Below are 27363 nucleotides of genomic sequence, written 5' to 3'. Positions count from 1 at the left end.
CCTTGGGCTGTGGGGAGGGGACAAGGGCTGGAAATGGGCATGAGGTTTCTTTGTGTGGTGATGCAAATGTTCTAAAATTAGCTTGTGGTGATGGTTGGGCAACTCTGTAAATATACTAAAAATCACTGAACGGTACATTTAAAAGGGGTGAATTACGTGCTTTGAGGGTTCACTTCAGTAAAGCTGTTCATGAAGGAAAAAAACGCTCGAGATGGATAGAGGATCCAAGTCATGACAGGGTCCAGACGGAGACTGCACGGTGGGCTGCTGGGATGTTAGCACAAGGAAGCGGGAGGCTCCCGGCCTGCCTGCCACCAATGACCCAGTGCACCAACGTCACTGCTCCTGTACGTGCACCTCCCACAACACGCTGTGAGCAACGCGCGGTTTAGCCCTGGCAGGTTCTGCGCATGCGCACCTCTCTACACCGTGTGCGCGGCCTGAAACACGATCCAACTCTTGCCAGCACCAACTACCACGCACGAGGACAGGGTTACAGCACTTCCCCCTCCACAGCAGCTTGAGCAGGGCGGTTTTGGGAATTCGAGATAAGCTTTCTAGCTCCATCTTGGAAAGTAACCCACCTTCTCCTAAATGTTAACTGAAAAGTATCGTTTGGAAAATATCATTTGCCTCTTGGGCTGCCACGGGGGCTAAACAGTGGCTCACATGAGCCCTATGTACTTTCACAGGGACCGCTGTGACCTACTGCATGGTCAGCACCTGAGGCTGAATTTCTGCAAGGCCCCGAGAATGTTCTCGCGGGTGACGATGTCCTCATCCTCCTCCTTCAACCTTTCCTCCAGCATCCGCAGCACCTTCGTGTTCTGGGCCAAGTAGAGGCGACCTAACAATATAACCAGAGATGCACGGGTGAGAGAATTTATCTTGTGTTAAGTTCATGCCACAAAACCATTCTCTCTGAACACTTTGCATGTAATGCATGTAGAGTTTGGGTAATTTTAGGTTCTAAAAAAAACTTAAAACCTATTTCTTCTGCAAAGTTGGTTTTATCCAACCAACTATTTAATGAAGAGAAAACCACTCTTCTTATAATCGAAACATAATTCATCATGGGGCACCTCGGTGGCTCAGTTGGTTAAGCCTCCAACTCTTGATTTCAGCTCAGGTTGTGATCTTGGAGTTGTGATATTGAGCCCCGTGTCGGGCTCCGTGCTCACTGGAGTATCTGCTTCTCTCTCCCCACCCCCAATTATTATATCTCTATATTTATTATTAAATAAATAATCTTTAAACATAATTCATCACTATATTTTTGTGGGGAGCACTGCCAGATCTACAGGGAGAAAGAAGGTGAGGAATCTATATGTTATGGGCTCCTTAGTCTTTATAATAGAGGCAGCCAAACAGTAATGCTTTCTGGGCACACTCCTGCCTCCTTCTAGATGTACCTGTGCCTGGAGAAGGAGTTGGGAACCATACCTCTGAGTTATCATTCGCCCCCTGTGGACCTCTATCTTGACACAGATAATATTAGTGCATGTACCCTTGTTCATAATAAAGGTCTGCTAAATGGTTGGAAGAACAAGCAAATGAGTAAGTGAACCAACTTTTGGAACATCATATAGTCATAATTTGAGAACTCCCTTTAAGAAGCTGAAACAAAGTAGAATTTATGGAAGATAATAATATTTTGTAAAATCATTTTGAATTCGGCTTTGGTATGTATTATCTTTGGAATTTTCAAATCCTGGTGGTTTAAGATGTTATCCAGTTTGTTTGTTTGTTTTTACAATTTTATTTTTAAGTAATCTCTACACCCAATGTGGGGCTTGAACCCACAAACCCAAGATCAGGAGTCACACGCTCCACCGACTGAACCAGCCAGGTACCCCAAGAGGCTGCAGCCTCTTGAAGGAAACGATGTAGTGCTTTTTGGGATCAGTTCTGATTAATTAACTAACCTTGTTTTGCCTTCAGTGGAAAATTATAGAAAATGCATTACCTGTTATATACTTGAAAACAATCTAAAAGGTAGTGCTACAAAACCAGAAAGCTTGTAAAATAGAACCAGAAGCCTTATAAAGTAAATTCCAAGATCATCAAAATTGACTCTGACATAAACTAAGCCATACAACAATAACCAGTTTGCACAAGACCCCTTCAGTGCACTGAACAGGAATCTACTGAGGAAACTGAGAGCTCCTTTAAGAAACGTTTCGAAGAATGGCCACTTCCAAAGGAACAAAATGCATTGGCTGACTCACCTTCGGCCAGGGATGCGAAAGCATTGATAAGCCGGGCCATATACTGTCGCACCACCTCGCTCCTAGAGTGCAGCAGCTGCAGGACGCTCCTCTGCGGGCAGAACCATCCAGAGAAAGCAAGGATGAGGTTAAAGAAAACAGCTAAACATACGTCTCCTCTATGGGTCTGCTGTTCTCTACCTCTGCATGGATTTATTAGAGGTGAAATAAACAGACCAAAGTCAACATTTCATCTGGAAATCTCAATTTCCAACAGATTTTTTAAACGAGGGTTGACAAAAACAAGTTATTCAGACTTCTGAGCCGAGAGACTGTATTACACAGAGCGCTCTGCTGGTGACTGGAGCAGGGGAGGCCGTGCTGTTTGTGATGCTTCCCACTCCTGTTTTTCCAGGTTAGTGACAGATCCAATACCCAGATCTAATTTTGCTCCCTGCAAACCCCAGAAGAAGTACAGTGTGTAGATTAAAAAAAAAAAAAAAAAAAAAATATATATATATATATATATATATATATATATATATATATAAATTCTGAAGGACAGAGAGACAGCACAAGAGCTATTAACAACAAAGTTTCGGAATCAGAAAGGCCAGGTGGTGACAGACATAGCAGACCCAAGAATGCCAAGTCCTGAAGGCAGCAACGGGCAATGAGGAATTACCCAATTTACAGCACGCAATCCTCCAAAAGAAAAAAAAAATGGAAGAAGAATGAATGAAAGCTGTGAAAGCAGCAGCTGGATCCCACTCTTGCCGCTCCTATACCACTGTCCTCCTGCAGACTCCCCACCATCCATCCGGGGGGCGTTCCCTTGTGAAGGTAACACAAAAGGTCTCTGGAGGTGTGAGGAGTTAGCTGGACAGGTAGGAGTTCAGGGCCAGGGTCCCCAACAAGAAAATATGGAGTCAGGACAGTTAAGATCGAACAGCAGTGACATCCTGTTTTGCAGCTGAGACAGAATCACACCTGCATTCTTTTCTGCAGCCTTTGCAGAAATGACTTCTGCAGAATGTCCTAAAATAAGACAATTAACCACAAAGCCTTTGTCAATACCATGGGCAAGGAGCAGTTAAGACCAAAGCCCCCAGATGTCAGAAAAAAAGTCGATCATCAGACATGTTAATCTAACAGGCAGACAGACATGTGAACAGAGCCCTGACTGGCACGACTCAGCATGACCCTGACTGCTGAAGATAGTTTTGCAGAACTGCTGATAAAACCCCCTAAACTTAGAAACTTTAAAGGCAACACTTTTAGGCCTCCCTCGCTCTCCAGGAGCTTTATACTCTTGCTCAATCAACTTTGCTTTGCTGTCCACCACTCTTATCTGGTCTACCTCTTCATTCTTCGAAGTGTGATCAAGAACCATGGGCACTGAAGGGAACAAAAATCCTGTAGCAGAGGCGGACACCTGGCACAGGTGAGCAGGGCTTCTACACCCAAATGGGATGAAGAGACAGTGCCTAAATGAAGAATGAATGCTAAACAGAGAGCACCCCATCTTCTTCTACCTGGATCCCAGAAGGTTGCACCCAGATCCTCACACTCTAGGTAGGAGATTAGAAGACTCTTCTTGGAGGAAAATGACCAGCCCAAGAGAAAAGAGCCAGAGATCCTAAAATCAGAGGTTTCTACTAGAGAGACCAGTTAGATCACCCTCAGTGGAGCTCTGCGTCCACAAGCCCTACCCTCAGCCTCAGAATTTCCGATTGGCTTTCATTCCCCCTACTCAAAACATTATGAGAAAGCCAAGGTCTACCAGAAACCCACGGCAAGTTTTCAATATGGGAGATAGGGTCAAAACAAATGGCGGGGGCGACTTGAAGAAAATGGGGCTGTGTAGGGAGAAGAAAACCAGAGATATGCAAAAATGTGTTACTCACAGTAGCCTCAGAGCCACAAGAGGCATACCACATCCGTGAAAAAAGATTGCCATAAAAAAGGGGGTGAAAAACTCAACAGAGGGGTTGGAAAAAAAGGTGAGGCGATCTACTAGAAAGCAGAGCAAGAATATGGAAGATATGAGAGAAAAGAGAGAATCAGTTCAAGAGGTCCAACATTCAGAGAGAGAATTGAGAAAACAGAGAGGAAATCATCAAGAAAATAAAATCAAGAAAAGTTCCCAGGACTGCACTTGTCAGATGAAAGGGCTCACAAAACACTTAAAACAATGAACCAAAATACACCTTAGGAAAGACATCAACAGGATATTTATTAACAATGGTGATAAAGAAAAGACTAAGCCACTCTGAAAAACAGTATGGAGGCTCCTCAAGATGTTAAAAACAGAGCTACTCTATGACCCAGCAACTGCACTAATAGGTCTTTACCTCAAAGATACAGATGTAGTGAAAAGAAGGGGCACATGCGCCCCAATGCTCATAGCAGCAATGTCCGCAAGAGCCAAACTGTGGAAGGAGCTGATATGCCCTTCGACAGAGGAATGGATAAAGAAGATATGGTCCATATACACAATGGAATATTACTCAGCCATCAGAAAGGATGAACACCCACCATTTGCACCAACATGGATGGAACTAGAGGTGATTACGCTGAGTGAAGTAAGTCAAGCAGAGAGAGACAATTATCATATGGTTTCACTCATATGTGGAACATATGGAATAGCATGGAAGACCACAGGGGAAGGGAGGGAAGTCTGAAGGGGGAGAAATCAGAGAGAGAGACAAACCATGAGAGAACATGGATGTCGGGAAACAAACTGAGGGTTTCCAGGGGAAGGGGTGTGGGGGCATGGGCTAACAGGGTGATGTAAGGAGAACATGGGTTGTGATGAGCACTGGCTATTATACCCGACTAATGAATCACTGAACACTACACCAAAAACTAATGATGTATTATACGGTGCCTAACTGAACATAATAAAAAAAAATTTTTTATTATTTTATTTATTTATTTGACAGAGAGAAAGATCACAAGTAGGCAGAAAGACAGGCAGAGAGAGGAGGGGAGGCAGGCTCCCCGCTGAGCAGAGAGCCTGATGCAGGGCTCGATCCCAGGACCCTGAGATCATGACGGGAGCTGAAGGCAGAGGCCCTAACCCACCAAGCCACCCAGGCACTCCAATAAAAAAATTTTTTAATGTAAAAAAAAAAAAAAGAGAGAGAGAAAGAAAAAAGACTCCACAGGCTGCTAGGGAGGAAAAACCTGGCCACATACAAAGGATCAGGAGTTAGACTAGCTTGGAATTCTCAACAGCAACACTGGAACATAAAGGACAATGGAGCAAGATCTTCCAAATAATGAAGGAAAATTATTTACAACCTAGAGTTCCGTACAAAGAATAAAGACATTTTCCAACATATATCATCTCAAAGAATCTACTGCTTACCCACCCTATCTACAAAAGCTATTAACTATAGGATACGCTCCCCCAACTGACAGAACAAGAAAGAACAATGATTCTTGAAAGTGTGATCCTGGCCCAGAAGCCGGGGCATCTCCTGAAAATTTGTTGGGAATGCAAACTCTAACCCTCATCCTAGACTTACTAAGTAGAGGCCGCAGGGGCCCAGGAATTTGTGTTTTAATGAGCTTCCCAGGTGATAAGACCGCATGCTAAACTTCAAGAATGGCTCAGCTAGAACTCACTAAACAACCAGTCCAATTTCCTGGCTGAAAGGGCCAATTTCTCCAGTGTCATGGTGACACAGCACCCACTATGCTTGAGTTTTCCTGCTCTGCAGATTCTCTGACATCTTACGATAGCTCCAGCTCATTCCTTGCTTAAAATAAACCGTGACAATTAAAAATAATGAGTAGGGGAAAAAATGACATGTCTTCGATGGCTATAGAGATCAGAGGATTGTGACAAAAATCACAAAACCTGAGACATCTTTCATTAGAGAACACTTTGCTTTTTATATATACAACCAAGAAAGGCAAGAAGCCAATTAAACTGTAACAGGCCATTGACTACTAGATATGCTTTCATTTCCCAGAATCCTAAAATGGGGGGGAAATGCATCTCAGATTCAATGAAATAAGACAGTTTTAGAAAGGTTCGATATTGAATTTACTCTTTGAATTTGAGGTGGTAAAATCACAGACAATCTATTTATCAGGCGCTTCATGCCTGGTAAGTTGGTTTCAGATGCCATTACAAAAATAAGCAGAAATAAAAGTAAAAGGAAATAAGTCAAAAATTTGAGACACTACTTTTCAAACTTAACTCGCACAGGAGCAATAAGACTACATTCAGAGAATAAACTAGCAACTCAGAATTCTCGAGTGTTACTGCCCATGCACAGGGGAGCCTAATGTGTGCTTAGCTTCTGTGGGGGCACTGTTTCATCGGTGACCCTAAGGTATGCTGCTCTTCCACCCAGCGCACACCCTGTGAAGCCAAAATAGGGAGGTGAAGTATTTGAGTCATTCTGGATAACACTGATGGAGATAATGAAGTGCAGTGTCTTATATATGTCATGTTCTAGATCTCACTCCGCCTCTGTCCAGCGAAGCCTGGAGTTGATAACAGGTAAGGGGGTGAACAGTGGAGAGGGAAACCACCACATGATGGCTACTCTGTGCTGGGCACTGGGTTAATTATGTCCCACGGGTGACCAAACACAGTCAACCCCACAACCTCATGAGGCAGGTAATGGCTCCTTCTCCAAGGTGGCATGCGCTCTGAGACTCAGTAACTTACTCAAGGTTGTCTGGCTCATGGGCCATAGGGCAGAGGTTTGAAACCAGTTAACCTCACTCCGAATCCCACACTTTTCCCACTGCATCATCAGACCTATCTGGTCCAAAGCTATATACAAATACAGTGTTAACATATTTTAGGTGAGACCCAGATAAACAACAATTGAATCGGCTTACCCGCCTTGTCTACTGTAAGAAAGGCTGAGCTTGCAGGACTCATGGTTAAGCAGTGAAGTGAGGGAAAGAGTTGGGATTTGGGGAAAAGGAAGAAGGACAGGAAAGAGCTCCAGAGTTGAATCAAGCATTTCTAATATGTTTAGGACTCTGTTAGAAGTAAAAAGTGGGCCGATGTCTTAGGTGAGTAGCAGACCTCACCAGCTAGAAGGCTGACATACAGACACTAGGCTGAAAATACCATATAAAGTAAAGCCTCCCCCTACTGCTAAGATCATCCCCCAGAAATGAAGGCCCTGGCTGGGCTCTGGCCCATCTCTCACAGACCTGGCTGTGGCTGTGACAATCCAGGAGGTCGTTGCCAATGTAAGCTTCCAGAACGGTCTCCCTCTGCTCTCCAGGATGGGACGTGGTCAAGCGCTAGAATTAAGAAAAAGAAAAGTAAGAGACCCAAGTTTTAATATGGAGAAATATGTTCATAGAGTAGGAATCTTTTAAATGGCAGTAGTAGTAACTACATTTAACCAAAGCAAATAATACCCGGGCGGGGGTAGGGGGGGGGTAGCTACCCAGGCAGCCATTCAACTAACAGGGAGTTATGATGTTGTATTTCCTAATGGGTGATGTGCGAGTCAGCTCACCAGAGAAGGGAAGTGATAAAATACCCAGACTGGGGGTGCCTAGGTGGCTCCGTGGATTAAAGCCTCTGCCTTCAACTCGGGTCATGATCCCAGGATCCTGGGATTGAGCCCCATATCAGGCTCTCTGCTCAGCAGGGAGCCTGCCTCTCCCTCCCTCTGCCTGCCTCTCCACCTACTTGTAATCTCTGTCTGTCAAATAAATAAATAAAATCTTAAAAAAAAAAATGCCCAGACAGTAAGTGTACAGATAAGGGAGAGCCCACCAACACCTAGAGAGTTCTCCTCACAAGAAGGGGCTCTAGAATTGGTCTCTGAAGGACAAGCAGACCATCAGCCAGCACGGGGGAATGTGAATATGGTGGGTAGTGGGGGGAGGGCGGGAGAGGAAGTACTGGTACTGGTTGAGGAGGCGTGAAAATGCAGGGGGCATGTTGGGGGAGCCCAGTGGGAGCTGGGCACAGGGCAGGCTGTGGAGGGCTTGGAGCCAATGCATCACCAACAAGCTAGACTTTATTACCATAGGGACTGATGCAGCAATACTGTGTGTGTGCGAGTGTGCGAGTGTGCGTGTGTAAGAGGTAAGTGGTAGAATTTTGTAGATTTTTAAAGTCATAAGTCTCTTGTGTTGTGTTAAGGATGAACTCACTGTCCATAGGGGTAGAAAAAAAATGTATGGAGAGTATTGAAATGTGTGTGTGTGTGTACGTATGAGTATGTACAGGTATGAATTATATGGGAAAGTCACATATAAAGAGAGGTGTCCTTGCTTTCCCAGGAAAATCCCACTGGAGACCCCTGAGACTGTGGGCCCTGCCACTGGCCGAGGAGGAGCCAGATGTGTAAAGAGCCACACTGCGAGACAACAAGAGCAGGAGAACCCCCCGCCAGGACTGACAGGTGGAGGCCTCCAGAGGTGGGTGTCACTGGCAGACTGGATCCACTGTGGCCAAACAGGAAGGCCCTGAGGGCAGAGGGCACTTAAAGGAGGGTGTGCCAAGAGTGTCCGAGGTGGGCCTGCCGCCCTTCCACCAAGTTCCCTGAAGCCAGGGCCAGGGTGCTGGGATGGGGTGAAGGGGTGACGAGTTGGAGGGGGACACAGACAAGATCTTAAGACACCTGTTTATTCTTCCCAGTTAATCTGTGACAATGTCATTCACTTGGCAAAGGAATAGACTGCCTCTCTAAGAGGCTCGGTAGCACGGACTGAGAGGAGGAGCTGCTGGGTGGACAAACTCGGAGCCAGAGAATGAGTCTGCTAACTTGAGCAGGCAGAGGCAATAGCCCCTGCGACTCCTCACGGTGGGCACCCATGCTAGTCAACTGAGGCAGACATTACCCATCGGCCACAGCACTCCGTCTGCTGATCCTGGATGCATTCTCAGAGCACTCCCTGAGATCATGTACCAATCTTCCAAAGTGCAAGTGAGGAGACCTTTGTCTACAGAGATGGGGAAATTACTCAAAGCCACTTTGATGCCAATACCCTGAAGTTCAGGGAGCCATGAAGGGGTCTGACACTATTACAGCCTAAGTTAGAATGGATTATTCAGTTAAAGGGCCAACCAGTGTTGGCCTAGACATGTAGTTCTCAAGTGTACTTTGGGGAATTCTAGGGGTCTCCAAAGACCTTCCAGGGAGTCTACAAGGTCATGATTATTTTCATAATAATACTAAGGTATGATCTCTCTGTTTTTAAGATTTTATTTCCTTTCAAGATTTTATTTATTTATTTGAGAGAGAGAAAGAGAAGGTGCACAAGCAGGTGGAGGGGAAGAAGGAGAGGGAGAAACAGACCCACTGCTGAGCAGGGAGCCTGAGGCAGGGCTCGATCCCAGGACCCTGGAATCATGACCTAAGCTGAAGGCAGATGCTTAACTGATGGAGCCACCTGGGCTCCAAAGATTTTATTTTTTTAAGTAATCTCTACACCTGATGTGGGGCTCAAACTCAAACCTGAGATCAAGAGTTGCCCACTCTACTGACTGATTCAGCCAGGAGCTTTTATCTTTGTCATGGTCCATCTCTCAAAGGCTATATGAAGTATGACACTGTGATGACTCACTTGGGGAGGCAGATGTGAAAATCCAGCTGTCCTTCCATCAGGCCAGACAGTAAAGAAATTTGCCAAAATGTGTAACAATGCCACTTTCCTGATTTTTTTCTTTTTTGGTTTGGAAAAGAGTTATTTTTTATGTATAAAAAACATATTATTTATGTTATGTTATGGATTCATAATTGTTCATCTTAAATGAATTAATATTTAGAAATGTTCTCGGTTTTTAATTTCTAATACTATAAATAGTGGTAGATAGAATTCACATAAACTAAAGCCGTTAGGGTCCTCGGTAATTTCCGAGAGTGTCAACAGGTCTAAAAAGAGACTAAAAACCTTGAAAACCACTGGCTTACCCTCAAGAGTGGGAGGAAAAGCAACTCTCTGATGAGGCTTGATGTCTCTTAAGACTGGTTCATCAGGGTCCACCCCCACTGTCTGCTCGAGTGGCCCCACATAGCACACGAACGCAGAAGTCTTTGCGAAGCTGTCATAAGAGAGTGACTCTGGGCGCTCCCGCGCCAACCCCCCTAGCTGGGAGGGTGGCTTACAGCAGGTGATGGGGGCAGGCTTGAAATGGCACATGGCAAACGAGTGAGGGAAGGCAAAGGCAAATGCGAGGTGTACACCCAGGTTTTTACCAAGAGGCCAAGGCTGTCTTCAGAAGCTGTTTTTACCGTTAGCTCTTGGTGTCAGCAGGCAGCACGAGGAAAGATTTGTAGTAGATGGGGTACAAGATACAAGCAAGGTAGCCAGCCAAGAAGACCATGTCTTAACTTCCAGGGAAAGGTACGTACCCAGCGAAGAGCCTGCAACAGGAAGGCTTTCAAGCGGTCACTCCCCAAAATCAAATCCTTCTTCAGTTTCTCATAATCCAAGGAGGGCAGTAACGGGACATCCTTCAGTTTCCTACTCAGCCACACAAATTCAAATAGAGAAAAAAGGGCAAAGGGCACATTCATTAGACTTCCTGAGTCTCCGGACACCAGCGGTGGCCTGGCTGTCTTCTCCACTCCTGGAATGAAGTCCAGGACCGCCGCCCTCTGCCCCCATCCCGTGTCATCGAGCTCTGCTCTGCCTTTCCCGTTGCGGTACTGGGGCTTTGTTGAATGTCTTTCCCCACACAAGGAGTCCCTGCCTAGCCAGGTGTAGAAACTGCTGTGCTCACACAAGGCCAGGGCTCCATCCAACGGGGATGGAATCACCTTGGAGGCACCAGCCCTCGCAGCACCGCTCCAGTCCTATTTAGTATCTGGAGCAAAGCTGGAGACCAGCAGCAGCAGCAGCAGCAGCACCCACGAGAGTGCTCCCTGAAATCCTGCAGCTGCTGCCTGCTCAGGCCCGAGGCACCGAACTGGGGGGATACAAAGGACAGACCAGGGTGAGGAAACAACTGTGAAGAGTGGGAGCACAGTTGACCCCAACGAGGTAAAAGGGCATGTCAGGAAATAGCACGGGTTTTTATCTGGGAGAGAGGAGCAAGTAGGGCCATCTGCAAACCCTCCTCAAGAGGACCCAAGTGGAGCCCTCAGGGGAAGGAAGGTCTCCCCAGCATCTTCAGTTTGTTCTGCTCCACAGTGGGGGTTGGAGCGCACGGGAGAACCAGTGCAAGGGAGCGAGGCCTGCAATCTGGCTAACAGCACTGTACCCATGTTAACGTCCTCCCTTTGATGGTGTACTTGGCACAGAAGATGTCACCACGGAGTTGCGGGGCCTGGGGGGGTCAACTTCCTGTGATTCTATTATAATCATTTCAGCATAAAACAAGTCAAAAAACAAAAGTAAAAGAACAGTATGGTCTTCCTGACACTGTGCAGAGAATATTAAGATCAGTACTCTGGGCACAATACTAAATGCGGGCTTCCTGAGGACTTGGGTGAAAAGAGGCACATGAAGGCTTCTTGGGCACCTGGCTGGCTCAGTCGGTAGAGTGTGCAACTCTTGGTCTTGGGGTTGTGAGCCTGAGCCTCACGTTGGGGGTAGAGATTACTTAAAAAATAAAATCTTCAAAAAAAAAAACAAAAAAAAGATGAGGGATTCTTCTGCTTCCCATTGACACGTAACCGAGCTACATGATGTTAGCTGCGGGCATCCGGCATCATGATTCGCCATCTGTGTACAGATGGTTAAGTGGTCACTACATTGAGTCTCTTTACCCTCTGTCACCACACAAAGTTCCCACGTTTCCTTTCTTGGGATGAGAATTTTTGAGATTTACTTTCTCAGCAACTTTTAAATTTGCAATACAGTATTACTGATTACAGTTCCCACGCAGTCCACTGCCTCCCAGGAGGCAAACTTCTAAGTGGAAGTCTGCACCTCTTGGTCTCGTTCACCCATTTCACTCGTTTCATTAGTTTTAAAAGTGTGGATCAGAGATAAGGGTGGGTGGAAGGTGGAAAGGAGGTAAGACCCTGGGGGGTACAGCATTTAGGCTACTATAAATTTTCTTCATATGTGCCTGTAGCATTCAACTTTTCTGTAATGAGCATGTATTACATTATATAAAAAAATTACATACTAGTTTTCTTAATGTTAGTTTTTAAAAGACAAAAGGCGATCCTCTCACAGGGCCTGGGAGAAAAAGGCCAGAGAAGAGGGCAACAAATGAGATCTCAGCGAACACTCCTGGGAGGAGGTTCTAGTCTGCACATCACACAGCAGAGCCCTGCGCACATGCACACTGATCATTCTGGCACCTATTTTCCTGAGGCCAATACGGCTGTGTTTAAAAATGAACACAGATATTTTAGAAGTCCCCATTACAAATAACTGGTCAATATTCTTCGAAAGTGTCAAGGCCATGAATGGGATAGAAGAATGACTTCAAATGAAAGGAAACACAGACACGACAACCATGTCAACATGTGATCCTGGACCAGACAAGGGCAGAATGGAGCAGCTGCTAACATGTGAGGAAGGCCTGAAGATGAGATGATGTGGCATCAGCATTAATTTTCTGACTCTGACAACTGTACTGAGCTTACGCAGAATATCAACATGAGGAATCTGGGTGAAGGGCGTAAGGGAATTATCTGTACAGTATTTGTAGCTCTGAAATTATTTCAACATGAAAAAAAGATTTTTTTAAATTTAAAATTTAAACAAGGTGTTCTTCTAGACAAAAAGTTCCACGTGTAAAGCCAAGTCCAAAATTGTTCTATAGCTGGGGGCTTTTTCTGGAGGGAAGAGACGTTGTCAAATGTGGGCTATAGTTACTTGTCCATAATGGTGATATTGGCCAGTAAATATATCACCAACTAAGCTGCTCAGCCGCCCCACATTTCTGTGGTCTAGCCACTCTCCTGCCATCCAAGAACTGTGGCATACCTTCTCCTTTGCCCTCCTTAGCCCCTCTACCAACTACCCCCTTTACTCTCTGCAGGTGACCTTGTCTCTTACACCCCAGGGGACAACATTAGCAAATCGGAGAGTTTATTAAGTTCCAGCATTGTACTAAGTGCTTTATACACAGGAACTCATTTTTATCCTCACAATAATCCTATGAGAAAGTTATTATTATTATTGTCTCTTCTCAAATAAAGAAACTGAGACACAGAGAAGTTACAGAAGAGGTCCAAGGTCACAAAGCCAGTGGTAGAGGTGGGATTTTAACCACGGCTGTCTGTCTCATCAGCACTACGTTATACAGCCGCTGCCATCTGCAGAGAACAAAGTGCAGGGTCAGTGTCAGACTCACGCAGGCCTGAGGGAGGAGGGAAGCTGTATCTCTCTCAGGGTCAGAGTGATCTGACAGCATCCTCTGAACACCCCCAACAAGGTGGGGGCGGTGCTCAGAGGGTCATCAGAACCCATCCTAGTCCTTGAGCCTCTGTCAAAGGTTCTCAACTTGTTACTGCAACATACATGCCAGATGAAATTCCCGAACGCCAGACACCCACACGGGTGACAACCTAATCGATATGGATAGGAAAGCTCAGGCATCCACAAAGCTATCCTGTGGCCCTGGTCACAAGTGGGTCAGCAGAGAACATAAAATTTAGACATTGTAGCCCTCTGATGTCTGCCCTACAACAGAAGATTAATCTCTACAGAATATCACAGGAACAATTCAACAATTTTTTCCCATTTGATGCAAGCTCTCCAAAATAAAGAGAATTAATACTAGAAGGTACTTTAAGTTTAACAGTATTATTTATAATTACTGGTATTTCCTTTATATCCACATGGAGCTCTAGCTAATCAAAGGTACTCCTCTAGGCTAGACTCTTAAGATGAATGTCCATGAACGTTACTTTGGATTCTAGTTTTATCTAGAGCTGTGATCCATCCTAACAACTCCTAAAAGCAATTACTTACCCAGGTGCCAAGGAAGCTCTCAACATGGTTGAAGCCTGAGGATGGGGGGCGGAAACAGAAGAAGAGAGACCATGTTAAACAGTGAGAGCAATGCATTAATCCTAAATCACTGTACTCACACAAAATCAACAGATTTGCAGAGGTTTTGATCCATCAGGATTCTCCTATCATAACTATATATGATTTAAAAATTAGTACAAACAGGCGTGCCTGCATGGCTCAGTTGGCTAAGCATCCGACTCCTGATTTTAGCTCAGGTCATGATCTCTGGGTCATGAGATGAGCTCTGCATCAGGCTCCTCGTGGAGTCTGCTTGTCCCTCCCACTCTGTTCCACCCCCCCGCCCCCATGCTCACACACACACACACACACACATACTCAATACTGCACTCTCTCTCTAAAACAAATAAAGAAAATTTTAAATACACAATATAAAATAAAAATAAAAATAGAAATAAATAAGATAAAAATTAGCCCAAACTGAAGTTAAGCAACACACTACTCAAGTAGTTCCCAAGATGCCCACCATCCTTGGTTTGTTGTTACTCTGCTCCAAGGAATGCTCCATAAAAAAACAAGTGGGTCCTCCTCAGCCAAACTCCCAGAGGCACTTAAAGCTGCCTGGTCAGATGTCACAGAAAACAAAAGCAACGGAGATCACCTTATTATGCTGACTTTTTTCTTTATTAAGATTTTCTCTTTTAGTAGAACAATAACATATACTTTGTACCAAGTCAAACCCTATACAGGTGTTTACAGAAAAATCCCCCTCCCTCCCTACTCCATTTTAACCCTATTTATAGGCCAATCCACTGCCCACTTTATGGATATTCAGTGTCCTACTTATTGTTTTGTTTTTGCCACTACAAACAATGCCGTATTAAACAGGTACTAAAACAGACTCGAGAAACAAAAAACAAATGCTGTGTGTGGTGCTTGGTTGGACCAACTCAAGCCAGCTATAAAAGATGTTTTGAGGGGCGCCTGGGGGCTCAGTGGGTTAAGCCTCTGCCTTCAGCTCAGGTCATGATCTCAGGGTCCTGGGCTCAAGCCCCACATGGGGCTCTCCGCTCGGTGGGGAGCCTGCTTTCCCCTCTCCCTGCCTGCCTCCCTGCCTACTTGTGATCTCTCTTTCTGTTAAATAAATAAATAAGATCTTTAAAAAAAAAAAAAAAAAAAAGATGTTTTAAGACAATAAGGGAAATCTAAATAGGGACTGCACAAGGCAGTATGATACTGAGGAATACAGTGCTAACTGTATTTGGCATTGCAGTTGTGTTTGCTTTTAGTTTTGTAAAGGCCTTATCTGTTAGATAAATACATTGAATGATTTATAGGTAAAGTGACAGAATGTTTGGGATAGGTTCTAAGGAATTCCAGGGAAAAAAAGTGAGGAGAAGAGAAGAGATCTTGGGTCTCTTTGGAGCCCTTCCAAAAGTGGGGGTAGTGGGTCTCTGTCCACTCTGTGTCACCACAGCTCTGGAAAGGTCATTACCCACGCTTACCACATTGAACCATGATTATTTTCAATGATTTCTGTGCTTTCTCCTTTAGCAGACACTGAGTTCCATAATGAGTAGAGACACATTACTCTCTATATATGTACCTAGCAACTCGTACAGTGCCAGGCATACAGAGGCACATGATCAACAATTGTTGAATGAATGAATGAAGACTGACGTCCCAAGATGGGCCCTCCAGAATCCTTGACCGATTTAATAAACTGGCCCTAGGTGATGACTCCATTCCCTACTGCTTCTGTCTACAATATTTACAGGCCACACAGATTCCCACCTTGGAGACAGCAAATCTCACTTTTAAATGGCTCATGACCAAGTTATATTTTTTAATCTTTGACTTTTTTAAGAAAAGATTTTATTTATTTATTTGACAGAGAGAGAGAGCAAGAGAGGGAACACAAGCAGGGGGAGTGGGAGAGGGAGAAGCAGGCTTCTTGCTGAGCAGGGAGCCCAATGCGGGCTCGATCCCACGACCCTGGGATAATGACCTGAGCTGAAGGCAGAGGTTTAATGATTGTGCCACCCAGGTTCCCCCAGCCCTTGATTTTTTTTTTTTTTTAATTAAAGGAAATGCCTGTTCCTATTATTGACTTAAATAGCAAGGAGTTGAGAAAATAAATTTGAACTATACCTAAATTACTCATCTAACACATTCAGAAGACCAAGAAGCCAAGATAATAAGTTAAATGAGTCAAATAAGGGCAGAGGCATATTAAAATATTAGCCAAATAAAAGACAAAATAAAAAACACTCTTAGGGGTACCTGGGTGCCTCAGTTGGTTAAGGGTCTGCATTTGGTTCAGGTCATGACCCCACGGTCCTGGAATTGAGTCCTGCATCAGGCTTCCTGCTCAGTGGGAAGCCTTCTTCTCCCTCTGCCTCTGCCTGCCCCTCTGACTGCTTGTGCTTGCTCTCTCCATCAAATAAATAAATAAAATCTTTAAAAATCTTTAAAAATATATATTTTTATATTTTATATAAAATATTTTATATTTTATAGTGTTATTGGCTAGTTCATAGATCCACAAATAAAATTCATCACATACTTAAGAAAATGTTTCCTATAATTTATTTATTTATAAAAGAGCTTATTTATTTTTTTAATAGTATATCTTTTTAAAAAAAGATCTGGAGGCACCTGGGTGGCTCAGTGGGTTAAGCCTTTGCCTTCGGCTCAAGTCACGATCTCAGGGTCCCGGGATGGAGCCCCGCATCGGGCTCTCTGCTCAGTGGGGAGCCTGCTTTGCTTCTCCCTCTCTCTCTGCCTGCCTCTCTGTCTATTTGTGATTTCTCTCTCTGCCAAATAAAGAAATAAAATCTTTTAAAAAAATAAAATAAAATAAAAATTAAAAAATATTTGTTTAGGGGCATCTGGGCGGCTCAATCGGTTAAGCATCTGCCTTTGGCTCGGGTCATGATCCCAGGGTCCTGGGATCAAGTCCCACATCAGGCTCCTTGCTCAGTGAGGAGCCTTCTTCTCCCTCTCATTCTGCTACTCCCCCTGCTTGTGCTCTTGTGTGCTCTCTCTCAAGTAAAATCTTTAAAAAGAAGATTTATTTATTTTAGAGAGAGAGTGTGTGTGTGAGAGAAAGAGCATGGGGGAGGGGGCAGAGCGAGAGAGAGAGAATCTTAAGCTCCATGCCTAGTGAAGAGCCCCATGAGGGGCTCGATCCCATGATCCTGAGACCATCACCTGAGCCGAAATCAAGAAATCGCAACATGGGGCTCAAACTTCTAACTTGAGACCAAAAGTCCCACACTCCACCAACTGAGCCCGCCAGGTGGCCTATTCTTTTAAAACACTACCTCTGTTTTGCTAAACTCATTGTCATTCTATTTGTTCTGTAAAGAAATTAATTGAAAAGCACTAACAACTAACACTTTCATGAGAAGAAGCAGTATGTTAGACACTACTGAGCTTTTATTATCCAGTCAAGTAAAACAAAACAAAACAAAACAAAACAAAACAAAACAAAACCCCAGAGCTGAGCTGTGGGAGGAATGGGGCGGCATGATCTTCCTGAGAGAGAGGCATGTGCTCCTCCCTTCAGCCTGTATTTCCTGATTGCCTCCCATCTCCCATCTGCCGGGCACAGTGGTACCAGAGTGACAGAGCAAAGCCCCCTTCTCAGAGAGCTTACAGGCCAGTGGGGAGAATCAGTGGTCAGAGAACTCTCTGTGCCTTGACGGCAAATGGTGGCAAGAACAGTACCAGCAGTGTACCAGGGGTACCAGGGCCCTGCAGGCCAGGGACTGAGCCTGGCCCTCAGCCGTCACTGCTCCCCGAAGCCAGCAGTTGTTGTGGAGGGACAAGGACAGATGGGGGCACAGGAGCAGGCCGACAGCAAGCTGAGGGGCTCTGCCCATGCTCTGTGATGACAGAAAAAGTGTTTGCAGAGCTCGGTCTCAGGTGTACCATGACACAGTGTCCCTTGGTCAGAGCATCTGCACGTGTACGGGGCGGGGGGGATCTCCAGAAGAGACTTCAGCATGTTGTGCATCTTGGAGCATGCCCCGTCCCCTACTTCATACGACAGCGGCTGGCTCTGGGGACGGGAGAACCCGCCAGGATCAGGGTCTGTAGGCATGGGCTGCACAGAACAGTCGCAGGTGTGGGCAGCCCCAGAGGGTCAGAGAAAAGAAGCCATGGCTTGAAGCCAGCAGCAGCATCCGAGCCCCGAGGCTGTGGCAGGCACGGTCTGGGGCCTGAAGCCTAAGCCCAGGCCCACCTGTCACCAGCCTCCCCCTGGCCTTAGGAAGTAAGCTGGACCACTGTGGCTGCCTGTGCTGTGTAGGAGAGCAGGGGAACAGGGAAGGCAGGCCCCCTGGTGAGCGAGCTCCAGGACAGAGATGACCTAGAAGAGGTTAAATAACCACAGTGGGAGGAAACGGGCCTTGGCCACCCGGCAGAAGAGACCACAAAAGCCGGGGACTGGAAGCGCAGCTCCACACGTAGCAAAGGGATGTTGCTACCGCCAACTCTGCAACACAGAGTTGCAAGACATGGATGGCAGGGGTACGTGTGGGGGGTGGAGGAGGGCTGAAATGGGACACTGCTCCCATGGCATTTGGAAATAAGGCTGAGTCGGTGTAGTGCCCGAGTGCCGAGTTCCCAGATCCCAGATGCGATTCCCAGGCAGGCATCTCTCTGGCTTACCAGGTCCCCAAGGGCCCCACTGGCTTACCAGGTCCCGGAGGGCCCCCTGCCTCTGCCCTGTAGCCTGCAGGTATCTGAGAGCCTCGGCCAAGGAAAGGTAGCAGCAACAGGCTTACTTTGGGAAGTGCTAGTGGCCAGGGTACTGAGGCCTCTTCTACTTTCTGTGACCATCGCTGTGTGTGGGGACGGGCATTAGATCACAGAAGGCTATAGACTCCCCACTGAGCACTTCAGACCTAGAGCAAAGACAGGTATTAAACAAGACAGTAACCTGATCCATGCTTGAACGGACTGACATCCCTCCTGAAACTTGAGGGCATGAATAAATAAGACACAACCGGAAAGGTCATCCCTGCTCCCGTGGGCATGAGTAATCAGAAAGGTGAGAGCTTTAAGAAAGAGATCGGTTAGGAAATGTTGCTTTAGCCAGGACAGAAAGAGAAAGAGCTTCAATAAAACACAAGGCAACAAAGACATGGGTCAGGAGGGAAGAAGGCCCCCAGATCCCTAGGACGGCCTGAACATAGGGCCCCAAAGAGGGAAGAGGCTTGGATGATTCGCAAGTGTTCTCTGGAGCGTTGTTCCCCAAGACAGGAAGTGCAAGAGGGGAGAACACCTGTTTGGAGGAAAAGATGAGCCCGTTTTTGGATGCAGAAGTGATATGCTGATCAGACATTCACAGGGAGAAGGTCTGGAAGTCAGAGGAGAAATCTGAGCTAGTCAGTTATTCTCTGCCAGTCATGGTCCCACCAACTGGCTGAGATCAAAGGTGGTCAATCCTTACATCACCAGGGTGAGGTCAAGAATGTGACGGGCACTGGGGTAGGAGGCGCAGCAGGGGGAGGTGGGCTAGGTGTGCAACTCCTCCTCAGGAAAAGGATACGAGACCTGGGAAAACTGCCTTCAGACACAGTGGTGAGGCAGACAAGGAGCAGGCATCTCACGAAGACTTAAGAAAGCAACGCAACAGACAACACAAGGTCAGAAGGTGTTGAACTTCAAGCCAGAGCCATTGTCCACACTACAGCAAGCTTTAGGAAGAGTCCTCCTTGGCAGAACAGTGCCAAGCAATGTCTCCTGAGCAATTGCAGTGTCTCCTGAGCAATTGACCACCCTGAGAAAGGGTCCCCACCACCGCCACCAGCCCCAGCCCGAGGCCCCTGCAGGTTTTTATTGCTAAGGATGGTTGGATTTAAAGTAAATGCTCTCTAAGATTCGCAGGTCATGAGCCTTGAGTATATATAATGCAATCACACCTGGCAGCATTTTAACTTATATTCCCAGTGGGGTCTACCTGGGAGTTGCTGAAAAAGAGTTAATTCCCAAATGGGCCATTTTCCCAAGTAAGGATGCATTTAAGTGGAAACTTCTCCACCAATGAACCAACCCCAAAACCTGCAGGTACCACGAGGTGGGACTTGGGATTCACCCATGGAGCTATGCTTGGATTTCCACCTTTGGAGTCAGCACTGGACTCTGTACCATGGTCAGCCCTCTCCCTCCCCACTTCTGTCCATCCTAAGGCAAGTAAAGATGGTCACTCTCCTCCATTAGACACCCCTTCCCTGGAGTGTCTCTGCATTTGTGTTTGCCAGCACAAACCAAGGGCTAAGAAGAGAGACAAACCATGGTTCTTTCCCGTGCTATTTGCAGCATACAAGATGTGTGCTACATCATTACCAGATACAGCAAAAAACTGAAAAGCCACCTAAAGGTTTGCTAGAGGAATGGTTAAAGGAACCATACTGCTCTTAAATTAAAACTCTAAAAGATAAGGAAAGTATTAATAAATCCAGAAGTACATAAAAAACTCTTTAAAATGTACTAAGTTCAGAGAGATCGTTGCAGAGTGATTCTATATCAATTTTAAAGTCTGGAAGGATGAGTATGTAACAGTCACCAGGGACCCTGGTGGCGGGAGAGGAGATAGGGTTAGTGTGATGGAAAGAAGGGATTTGTGTTCACTTTACTATTAAATTGTTACATATTTTCCAGTGAGCACATTTGTGTATTACTTGTACAATCCTAGGAAACAAAAAACCCCTACCTTTTGTGCCCTGAGGGAGAAGCTTCCCTTCTTAACAATGATCAGATTGCTGAAGAGATAAACTCAGATTTCTCTTGTCTCCCAGGAGATACTAACCCATGGTCTGGAGGCTGGGCTGGTAAGGAATGCAGGATGACAAACCAGGGGGTGACGGTGGCGACAGGCAGTCTAACTGGAAGGGGCCACCTGAGAGAGTTCTCTTTTCAAACAATCAATCCCGTCATTATTGGTCCCTCTGCAAACACTGGAATTTGACCACCCGCTCCACTCACATGCGTGGAAATCTGGAAACAGTCATCTGAACGTGAACTAGGCCCCGCTCGTGGGATTTCCTCCACAGGGCCCTACTCCCCCCTACTCTAGGCTTTGTGGGTTTCGGAAAGAACCGGGCACACATCGGCCTGCTCCCGGCTTCCCTGGTGGGAGAAGATGAGTGCTCCTGGGGCAGGAGTCAGTCCTAGAGCCCTTGGGCCCTTGCTGCCAGCGGTGCTGGGGGAGGGGAGGGGCGGGGCTTGGCCAGAGCTGGCTGTGACTGGGGGGTGGGGAGGGGGGGTGGTGGTATTTCTTGAATGCCAGGATTTAAATGTAGGAAACCTACCTGTCTATAAAGAAAATCCACATTCTCCAATACAAGCTTCATCAGAGTTAATAGCAATATTGTCAGCTCCTTTCTCCTTTATTCGTTTGTCTTATTTTCCAAATGGTTCAGAACTCAGGGGTTAGAAGGGTGTTACTTACTGAATCCTTCTGAACTTTCAACGGTGAGTGAGGTCACAGAAGGCCAGATTCTTAACAGCCAGTTTTAAAAAGCCAGTATCAAACATACTAACTTTATGGATACCAGCACTGTTCTGATGGGCCCTTTATAGGGTACAATGAATTGGTCAAGGTCAACAGCACAGAGGGGAACTGATGCAGGACCACACTAAAGGGCATGCTGGGCCGTGCCCACCTTTTTATCTTGAAACTGATGGCATTGTGTTTGGACCTAGCATTGGACTTTAAACCCTTGGCAAGTAAGAAAGCAGCCCTCCTCTCCCAAATCCTCAATCCTACTATTCAACCACCAGACTTCCTATCTAAACTGCACTCTAATTTCCTCTTCACACATTATAAATCCAATATCATACACATATTATACTTTCACAAGGATGTTCTTTTACAATGATTCATATCCACTTTTTATCATCTCAGAGAGAAATCTATGGGACTAATAAAGGATTGTTTGCAGATTTTATTGCCTGTTCCTTAGTGACTCAGGAGAAAGAAAATGGTTAGGAACTAAGATAAACAGGGCTCATCCTCTCTCCTCTGGCTTTGAAGGCCTAGAATCTGTACCTTAATATCACTGAAACAGGAAGAATGATAGCACTCATCTCTTGACAAAAAACATTCATGTCTAATGGGGTACAATACAAGATATGTTGTGCTCCCCTCCCTCCCTTTTAAACTGCTCCTTATTCACACGATATCCATTTTTAAATAACCTGGGAGCATCACTCTGCCAAAGGAAAGTGAAAATATAAGGATGCTTGTATATGCAAGATAGGATGGGATTTTATAGCACAGACCTGAAAAACACTTAAGTATTTGCTGAACTAATAAATAAGTGTAAGGCAGGGAGGAAAGGAGTAGTCCTAATAGATCTCGCTATGCCAATTACTGCTAAAAAGCCATCATTCTTGGTAAAAACACTCCTTAACTGACTTATAGCTAAATGTACAGTGCACACAGAGGGTCAACTCAGCCAGTCCTCGGGGATGTGGTCTGAACCCCCTTATCCTGGAAGGTCCACAAGGAAGTTACTTTTCCGAAACTTGGATGTCTCTGTGTGCTTTCCTGACAATTAAAAGTGGCCGAATCCCTAAGATTTCTACATGCCAAAACTGTTGTGGCCATATCCTAAAGCACAGATCATGCAGCTGCTACTGCTTCTTTTTTTTTTTTAAGATTTTATTTACTTGACAGAGAGAGAGAGTGCAAGCAGGGAAAGCAGCAGAGGGAGAGGGAGAAGCAGATTCCTCACTGAGCAGGAAGCCCAATGCGGTGCTCGACCCCAGGACCCTGAGATCACAACCTGAGTTGAAGGCAGACGCTTAACTGACTAAGCTATTCAGGTGCCCCCCTGTGGCGCAGCCACCACCACCATGGCTCTACAGTGCTCCTGGCAGCAGCCAAGTGATGGGGTCAGGGACATTTGCTCTCCCCCCACATTACTGTGTCCTTTCTGTGAAGATCACAAAAGAAACTGGCAGTCTCAAGGGCCCAGAGAGGGTGTCCATGGCCCGGGAATGGTCTTGTCTGGAGGAATGTGTGGCGGGTTCGCGGTCATTCAGCTCACTGCCGTGCTTCCCATGTTGTGTGTGTAGCACATATGTTGTTTCAGATGCAGTGAAACGCAGATACTAAACATTAGGCAACCGTCTCTCTTCCCCTGGGAGTTAGTCACACCTACTCCCGGGCCCAAGAGGTACTGACTGAGAAGAAGCTCAGAGCCAGGCCAGGCCTGCCTCCACCGGCATCCAGCAGCTCTGACACGCCATGGCCAGGGCTTACTTGCACCGTCCTACGCTCGTTTTCTTTTAACCACAATTTCTTTCCCCCCCAGCATTACTGAGACATAGTTGACAGAGGACACTGTATAAGTTTAAGGTGTCCTAAGTGCCGCACCGATACATGGATGTATTGTGAAATGATCACCGTGATCAGGTTAGTTAACATGCCCATCACCTTGATGACTTTGGGGGGCGGTGAGGACATTTAAGATCTACTCTCTTAGTAAACTTCAAGTATATAATATTGTTAACATTAGCCACAACACTATAAAGTCCCAGGACTTATTCATCTTATAACTAGAAGTTATACCCTTTGACCAACATTTGCCACTTCCCCTACTTCCCAGCCCTACGCAACCACCACTCTACTTTGTTTCTGTGAGGTTTTTTGTTTTTTTTAAAGATTTTATTTATTTATTTGACAGGCGGAGATCACAAGTAGGCAGAGAGGCAGGCAGAGTGAGAGGGGGAAGCAGGCTCCCTGCTGAGTAGAGAGCCCAATGTGGTGCTTGATCCCAGGACCCTGGGATCATGACCTGAGCCAAAGGCAGAGGCTTAACCCACTGAGCCTCCTAGGTGCCCTGTTTCTGTGAGTTCTAACCACAATTTCGTTCTTTCCATCTTCTATTTTTCATATTTGTGTTTTCTCATAATAAGTTGCTTTAAACCTACTTGAGAATGAGGTAGGATATACATTTTTTAATACTAAAAAAGGCCCCTGTTTATAAAGACCCTAATATTTAATGTGCAAACCCTTCCCCTTAATTAAAAGCCGTGGCTCTGACCCAGGGAGGGTGGCTCAGGACCCCTCGGCATTTCCTTCTGAACTGAATACACCTAGCTCCACTATTTAGCAGGTGGTCCAGGCAGCAAGTAGGGGTGAGCTCCAGGGACATGGGTTCAAGGGCTTTGGAAACATCTGCAGGACACGCAGGTGTCCTTGCTCCTCAAGTTAAGAACCCCAACTCAATACCACAAGCCTCTGGGTGAGCTACCCTAAGAAGGATGCAATATTCCCTAAGTAATATTTCACCCTGGGATGCAAACCCTGAATCTAATCATGAGGAAATATGAAACACAAAAAAGAGAAATGCTCTATTTCTTCAATGAGGGACCAACTATAAAGAACATGGCTCAAGTGACAAATTGGAAAATGCCCAAATTAGATAAGAATATCATAAAGACATTAAATTTACTCAAGTGATCACTGTATGGCTAGAATAAGAGGGCACTCCTATTAAGAAAGGAACTCTACACTGCAGCAAAATGCCATAATATATGTGATTTATTCTCAAATGGCTCAGAAAACAGACTGTGTGCGTGTGTGCATGTGCACACGTATGTGCAAATTAAACAAATGGGTAAAATGCCAACAGTTGCTGAATCTGGGTAATGGGTATATAAGTGTCCCTTGTGCTATTCTTGCGACTTCTTTGTAAGTATGCAATTACTCCAAGTAAAAAGTTAAGAAAAGAAAAAAAGAGAGCGCCTGTCTTTGACTGTTCGGCTTCAAAAAGAGAATGAAGTTTCCTTCCTTTCCTGTTGATTTGCTAATTGTTACCAGGCCTGGGCACCGAACAGCCCCAGTGGGAAGAGCAGACTGTGCCTCTCTCCCGCCACCCCCAGGACACCAGCTCCCAGCTGCTCACTCTGCAAAAACAGCTTTCTTTCCTTCCGGAACCTTCTAGACCTCCGAGGCCAGCTGAAATGCAGACTCCTGCATGTAATTTGCCCTTGCTCTTTCACTTTTCCAGTTAGGCTATGTTTAAATTGGGGGGGGGGGCAGCCCCAAGCCTCACCGTCCCAGGCCTTGTGAAGTCCACGCTGTGGGCCAGGCTCTGTCGCATCTGGTCACTGAAGAGGCGGACACACACGCTCTGTAGGTACTCCGGGGTGATCTGCAGAAAGGACATGAGGCTGGCTGGTGAGAGGCCCAAAGCACCCCCAGGGACGTCACGGGTCCTGGTGATGAGCAGGGCTCTCACCGGTCTTTCTGCAAGGTATGCGGATGGAATTCTGCTTGAAAACAGAAGCTCTGGGAGCTAGAGCACTGGGCCTGACAGAAAAAACCGCTAACACCCTGGTGCTGTGATCATGGACTGTCATATTCTAAGTTCTTTAAGTGCATGAGATGTACTCTCATGGACATGTGAAAGAAACTGATTTTAAGCCATTTCTGTGTGTGTGTGTGTGTGTGTGTGTGTGTGTGTGTGTATTCAAGCAAGAAAGTCAATCGGGTGGCCAACGTGTGCTGGAAAGGACGGTGGGCGTGACATCTGAAAATCTGGGCTCCAGTGCTGGACTCGGCAAACCCACAGCTCCGCCCCTTGCCGTCTAACCTGTCAAGTGAGATAAACAAGGTCTCCTCTGTTAGTCACAGTGACAGAGGGATATGCATATGCCTGATGCAGGCCAGGTCGTCCGGGACATGCTTGCAGAATGAATGATGGAGATATTTGTTGATCCAGTGCCAGCCAGCATGAGGTGCAGTGCTGTCCCTGTCACTGCACTCGATTCTGGCCTCTCCCGCCCTCTGGCTAGCTATTGTAATTCAGGACTGGCATACTGCATCTCAGGTGATAATCTCTGAATTTTTTTTCATTTTGTATCTTTTCTTTTTATAAAAAGAATGCACATTTAAATTGTGCAAGTGCCCCAACCTCTCCCTGGTCCCATCCTTCCCCATATGCCAATCCCTGGAGGTAACCATTTTGCACCCTTTCAGCCCTTTTTCTATGCCTGATTGCTGGAGGGGAAGCTCCCTTTCCCCCGGGCTCATGATTCCCCAAGGTGAACTCCCACATGGTTATGTCACAAGCCCCTCTCTGCACCCTCACTTGCTTGTCCCCATGCAAGGACCAAACAACTGATTCATGAGTCAGAAAGAGCTGTACCCTCTTCTCTCCTTGGAGGACTCCACCGACCCACTAGAAACTTCTGGTCTGCCTCAGACACATGAAAGGCTCGGTGTGTCCATGGGAGATGTCTGTGCTCATTGCTTGACACTCAGCTCCTTATGAAGTGACTCAAAGAAGCGTTCCGTCTCAGGCCCGCACTTGCCACTTTATCCTGCATCCATTTCCTCTGAATTTCAATAGAAGCAAAATGTAAACACTTCTTTCTCCTCCTGTGTTTTTAACCTTTCCTTTTATACCTCTTCATTGTCTATAAACTAAATACACATCCAAATACAGTTCATATTTAAAAAGCACCTTCCCCTTCCTCTAAACTAGGTCTTCACCTACTAACCACTGGCTCGGTATTCTTCCGTCACAGCCGAGGTCACAGCCGAGGTCCTCGAGAAACAGCCCTCATTTGCTGTCTCACCCTACCTGGACCTCCCAACACACTACACGGAGGCTTCCAGTCGCATCACTCCACGGAAACTCACATGGCAAAGGCCACCACCACTGACCTTCTAAATGTCAAAATCACTGGACACTTTTCAGTTCTAGTCTTTTAAAGTTTTCTGTGGCTCCTGAGACTTTGCATTAACCCCTTAATCCTGAAACTGTTTCTTCCTTTAACTTCTGAAACTGCTACCAGAACCATTTCTTTAGCAAGAAAATTCAATTGTGTCACTTTCTTGCTTAAAACAGGGGAATGAGGGCGCCTAGGTGGCTCAGTGGGTTCAGGTCATGATCTCAGGGTCCTGGGATCAAGTCCCGCATCAGGCTCTCTGCTCAGCAGCAAGCCTGCTTCCCTCTCTCTCTCTGCCTGCCTCTCTATCTACTTGTGATCTCTCTCTGTCAAATAAATAAATCTTAAAAAAAAAAAATAAATAAATAACCAAAACAAAACAAAACAGGGGAATGAGGAAAGGACACAAATAATCTGTAGACTGAAAAGCAATGTATAAATGGCCAACAAACATGAAAATGTATATTCAGCCCCATACATAATTACAGAAATCTAAACTGAAGCATTCAGAACACCAAGTTCTACTTACCAAACCGGGAATGAGTTCAAAGTATAATCAAAGTATAATAGTGTCTAGTGT

General features: G+C 45.8%; 1 protein-coding gene across 1 annotated transcript in view; it reads right to left on the bottom strand.

Annotated features, from left to right (window-relative positions):
* Window positions 1-92: 92 nt before the first annotated feature.
* The window catches only part of LOC309858140 (lisH domain-containing protein ARMC9), a 67292-nt gene continuing 40021 nt past the window's right edge, over window positions 93-27363 (bottom strand). Inside the window, exons 9-14 of the mRNA XM_082750829.1 lie at window positions 25163-25261; window positions 14085-14119; window positions 10562-10673; window positions 7398-7490; window positions 2229-2319; window positions 93-847 (exon numbers count right to left, since the gene is read on the bottom strand). Coding sequence (XP_082606955.1) covers window positions 717-847; window positions 2229-2319; window positions 7398-7490; window positions 10562-10673; window positions 14085-14119; window positions 25163-25261 — 561 coding nt within the window. The 3' untranslated portion in view covers window positions 93-716. The remainder of the gene's footprint in view (window positions 848-2228; window positions 2320-7397; window positions 7491-10561; window positions 10674-14084; window positions 14120-25162; window positions 25262-27363) is intronic.

Source organism: Mustela nivalis (genome assembly GCF_964662115.1).
Source record: "Mustela nivalis genome assembly, contig: HAP1_SCAFFOLD_1907, whole genome shotgun sequence".
Classification (NCBI taxonomy): domain Eukaryota; kingdom Metazoa; phylum Chordata; class Mammalia; order Carnivora; family Mustelidae; genus Mustela; species Mustela nivalis.
The sequence above is the reverse complement of the archived record's forward strand: the minus strand, read 5'-3'. Positions and strand labels throughout refer to the sequence as shown.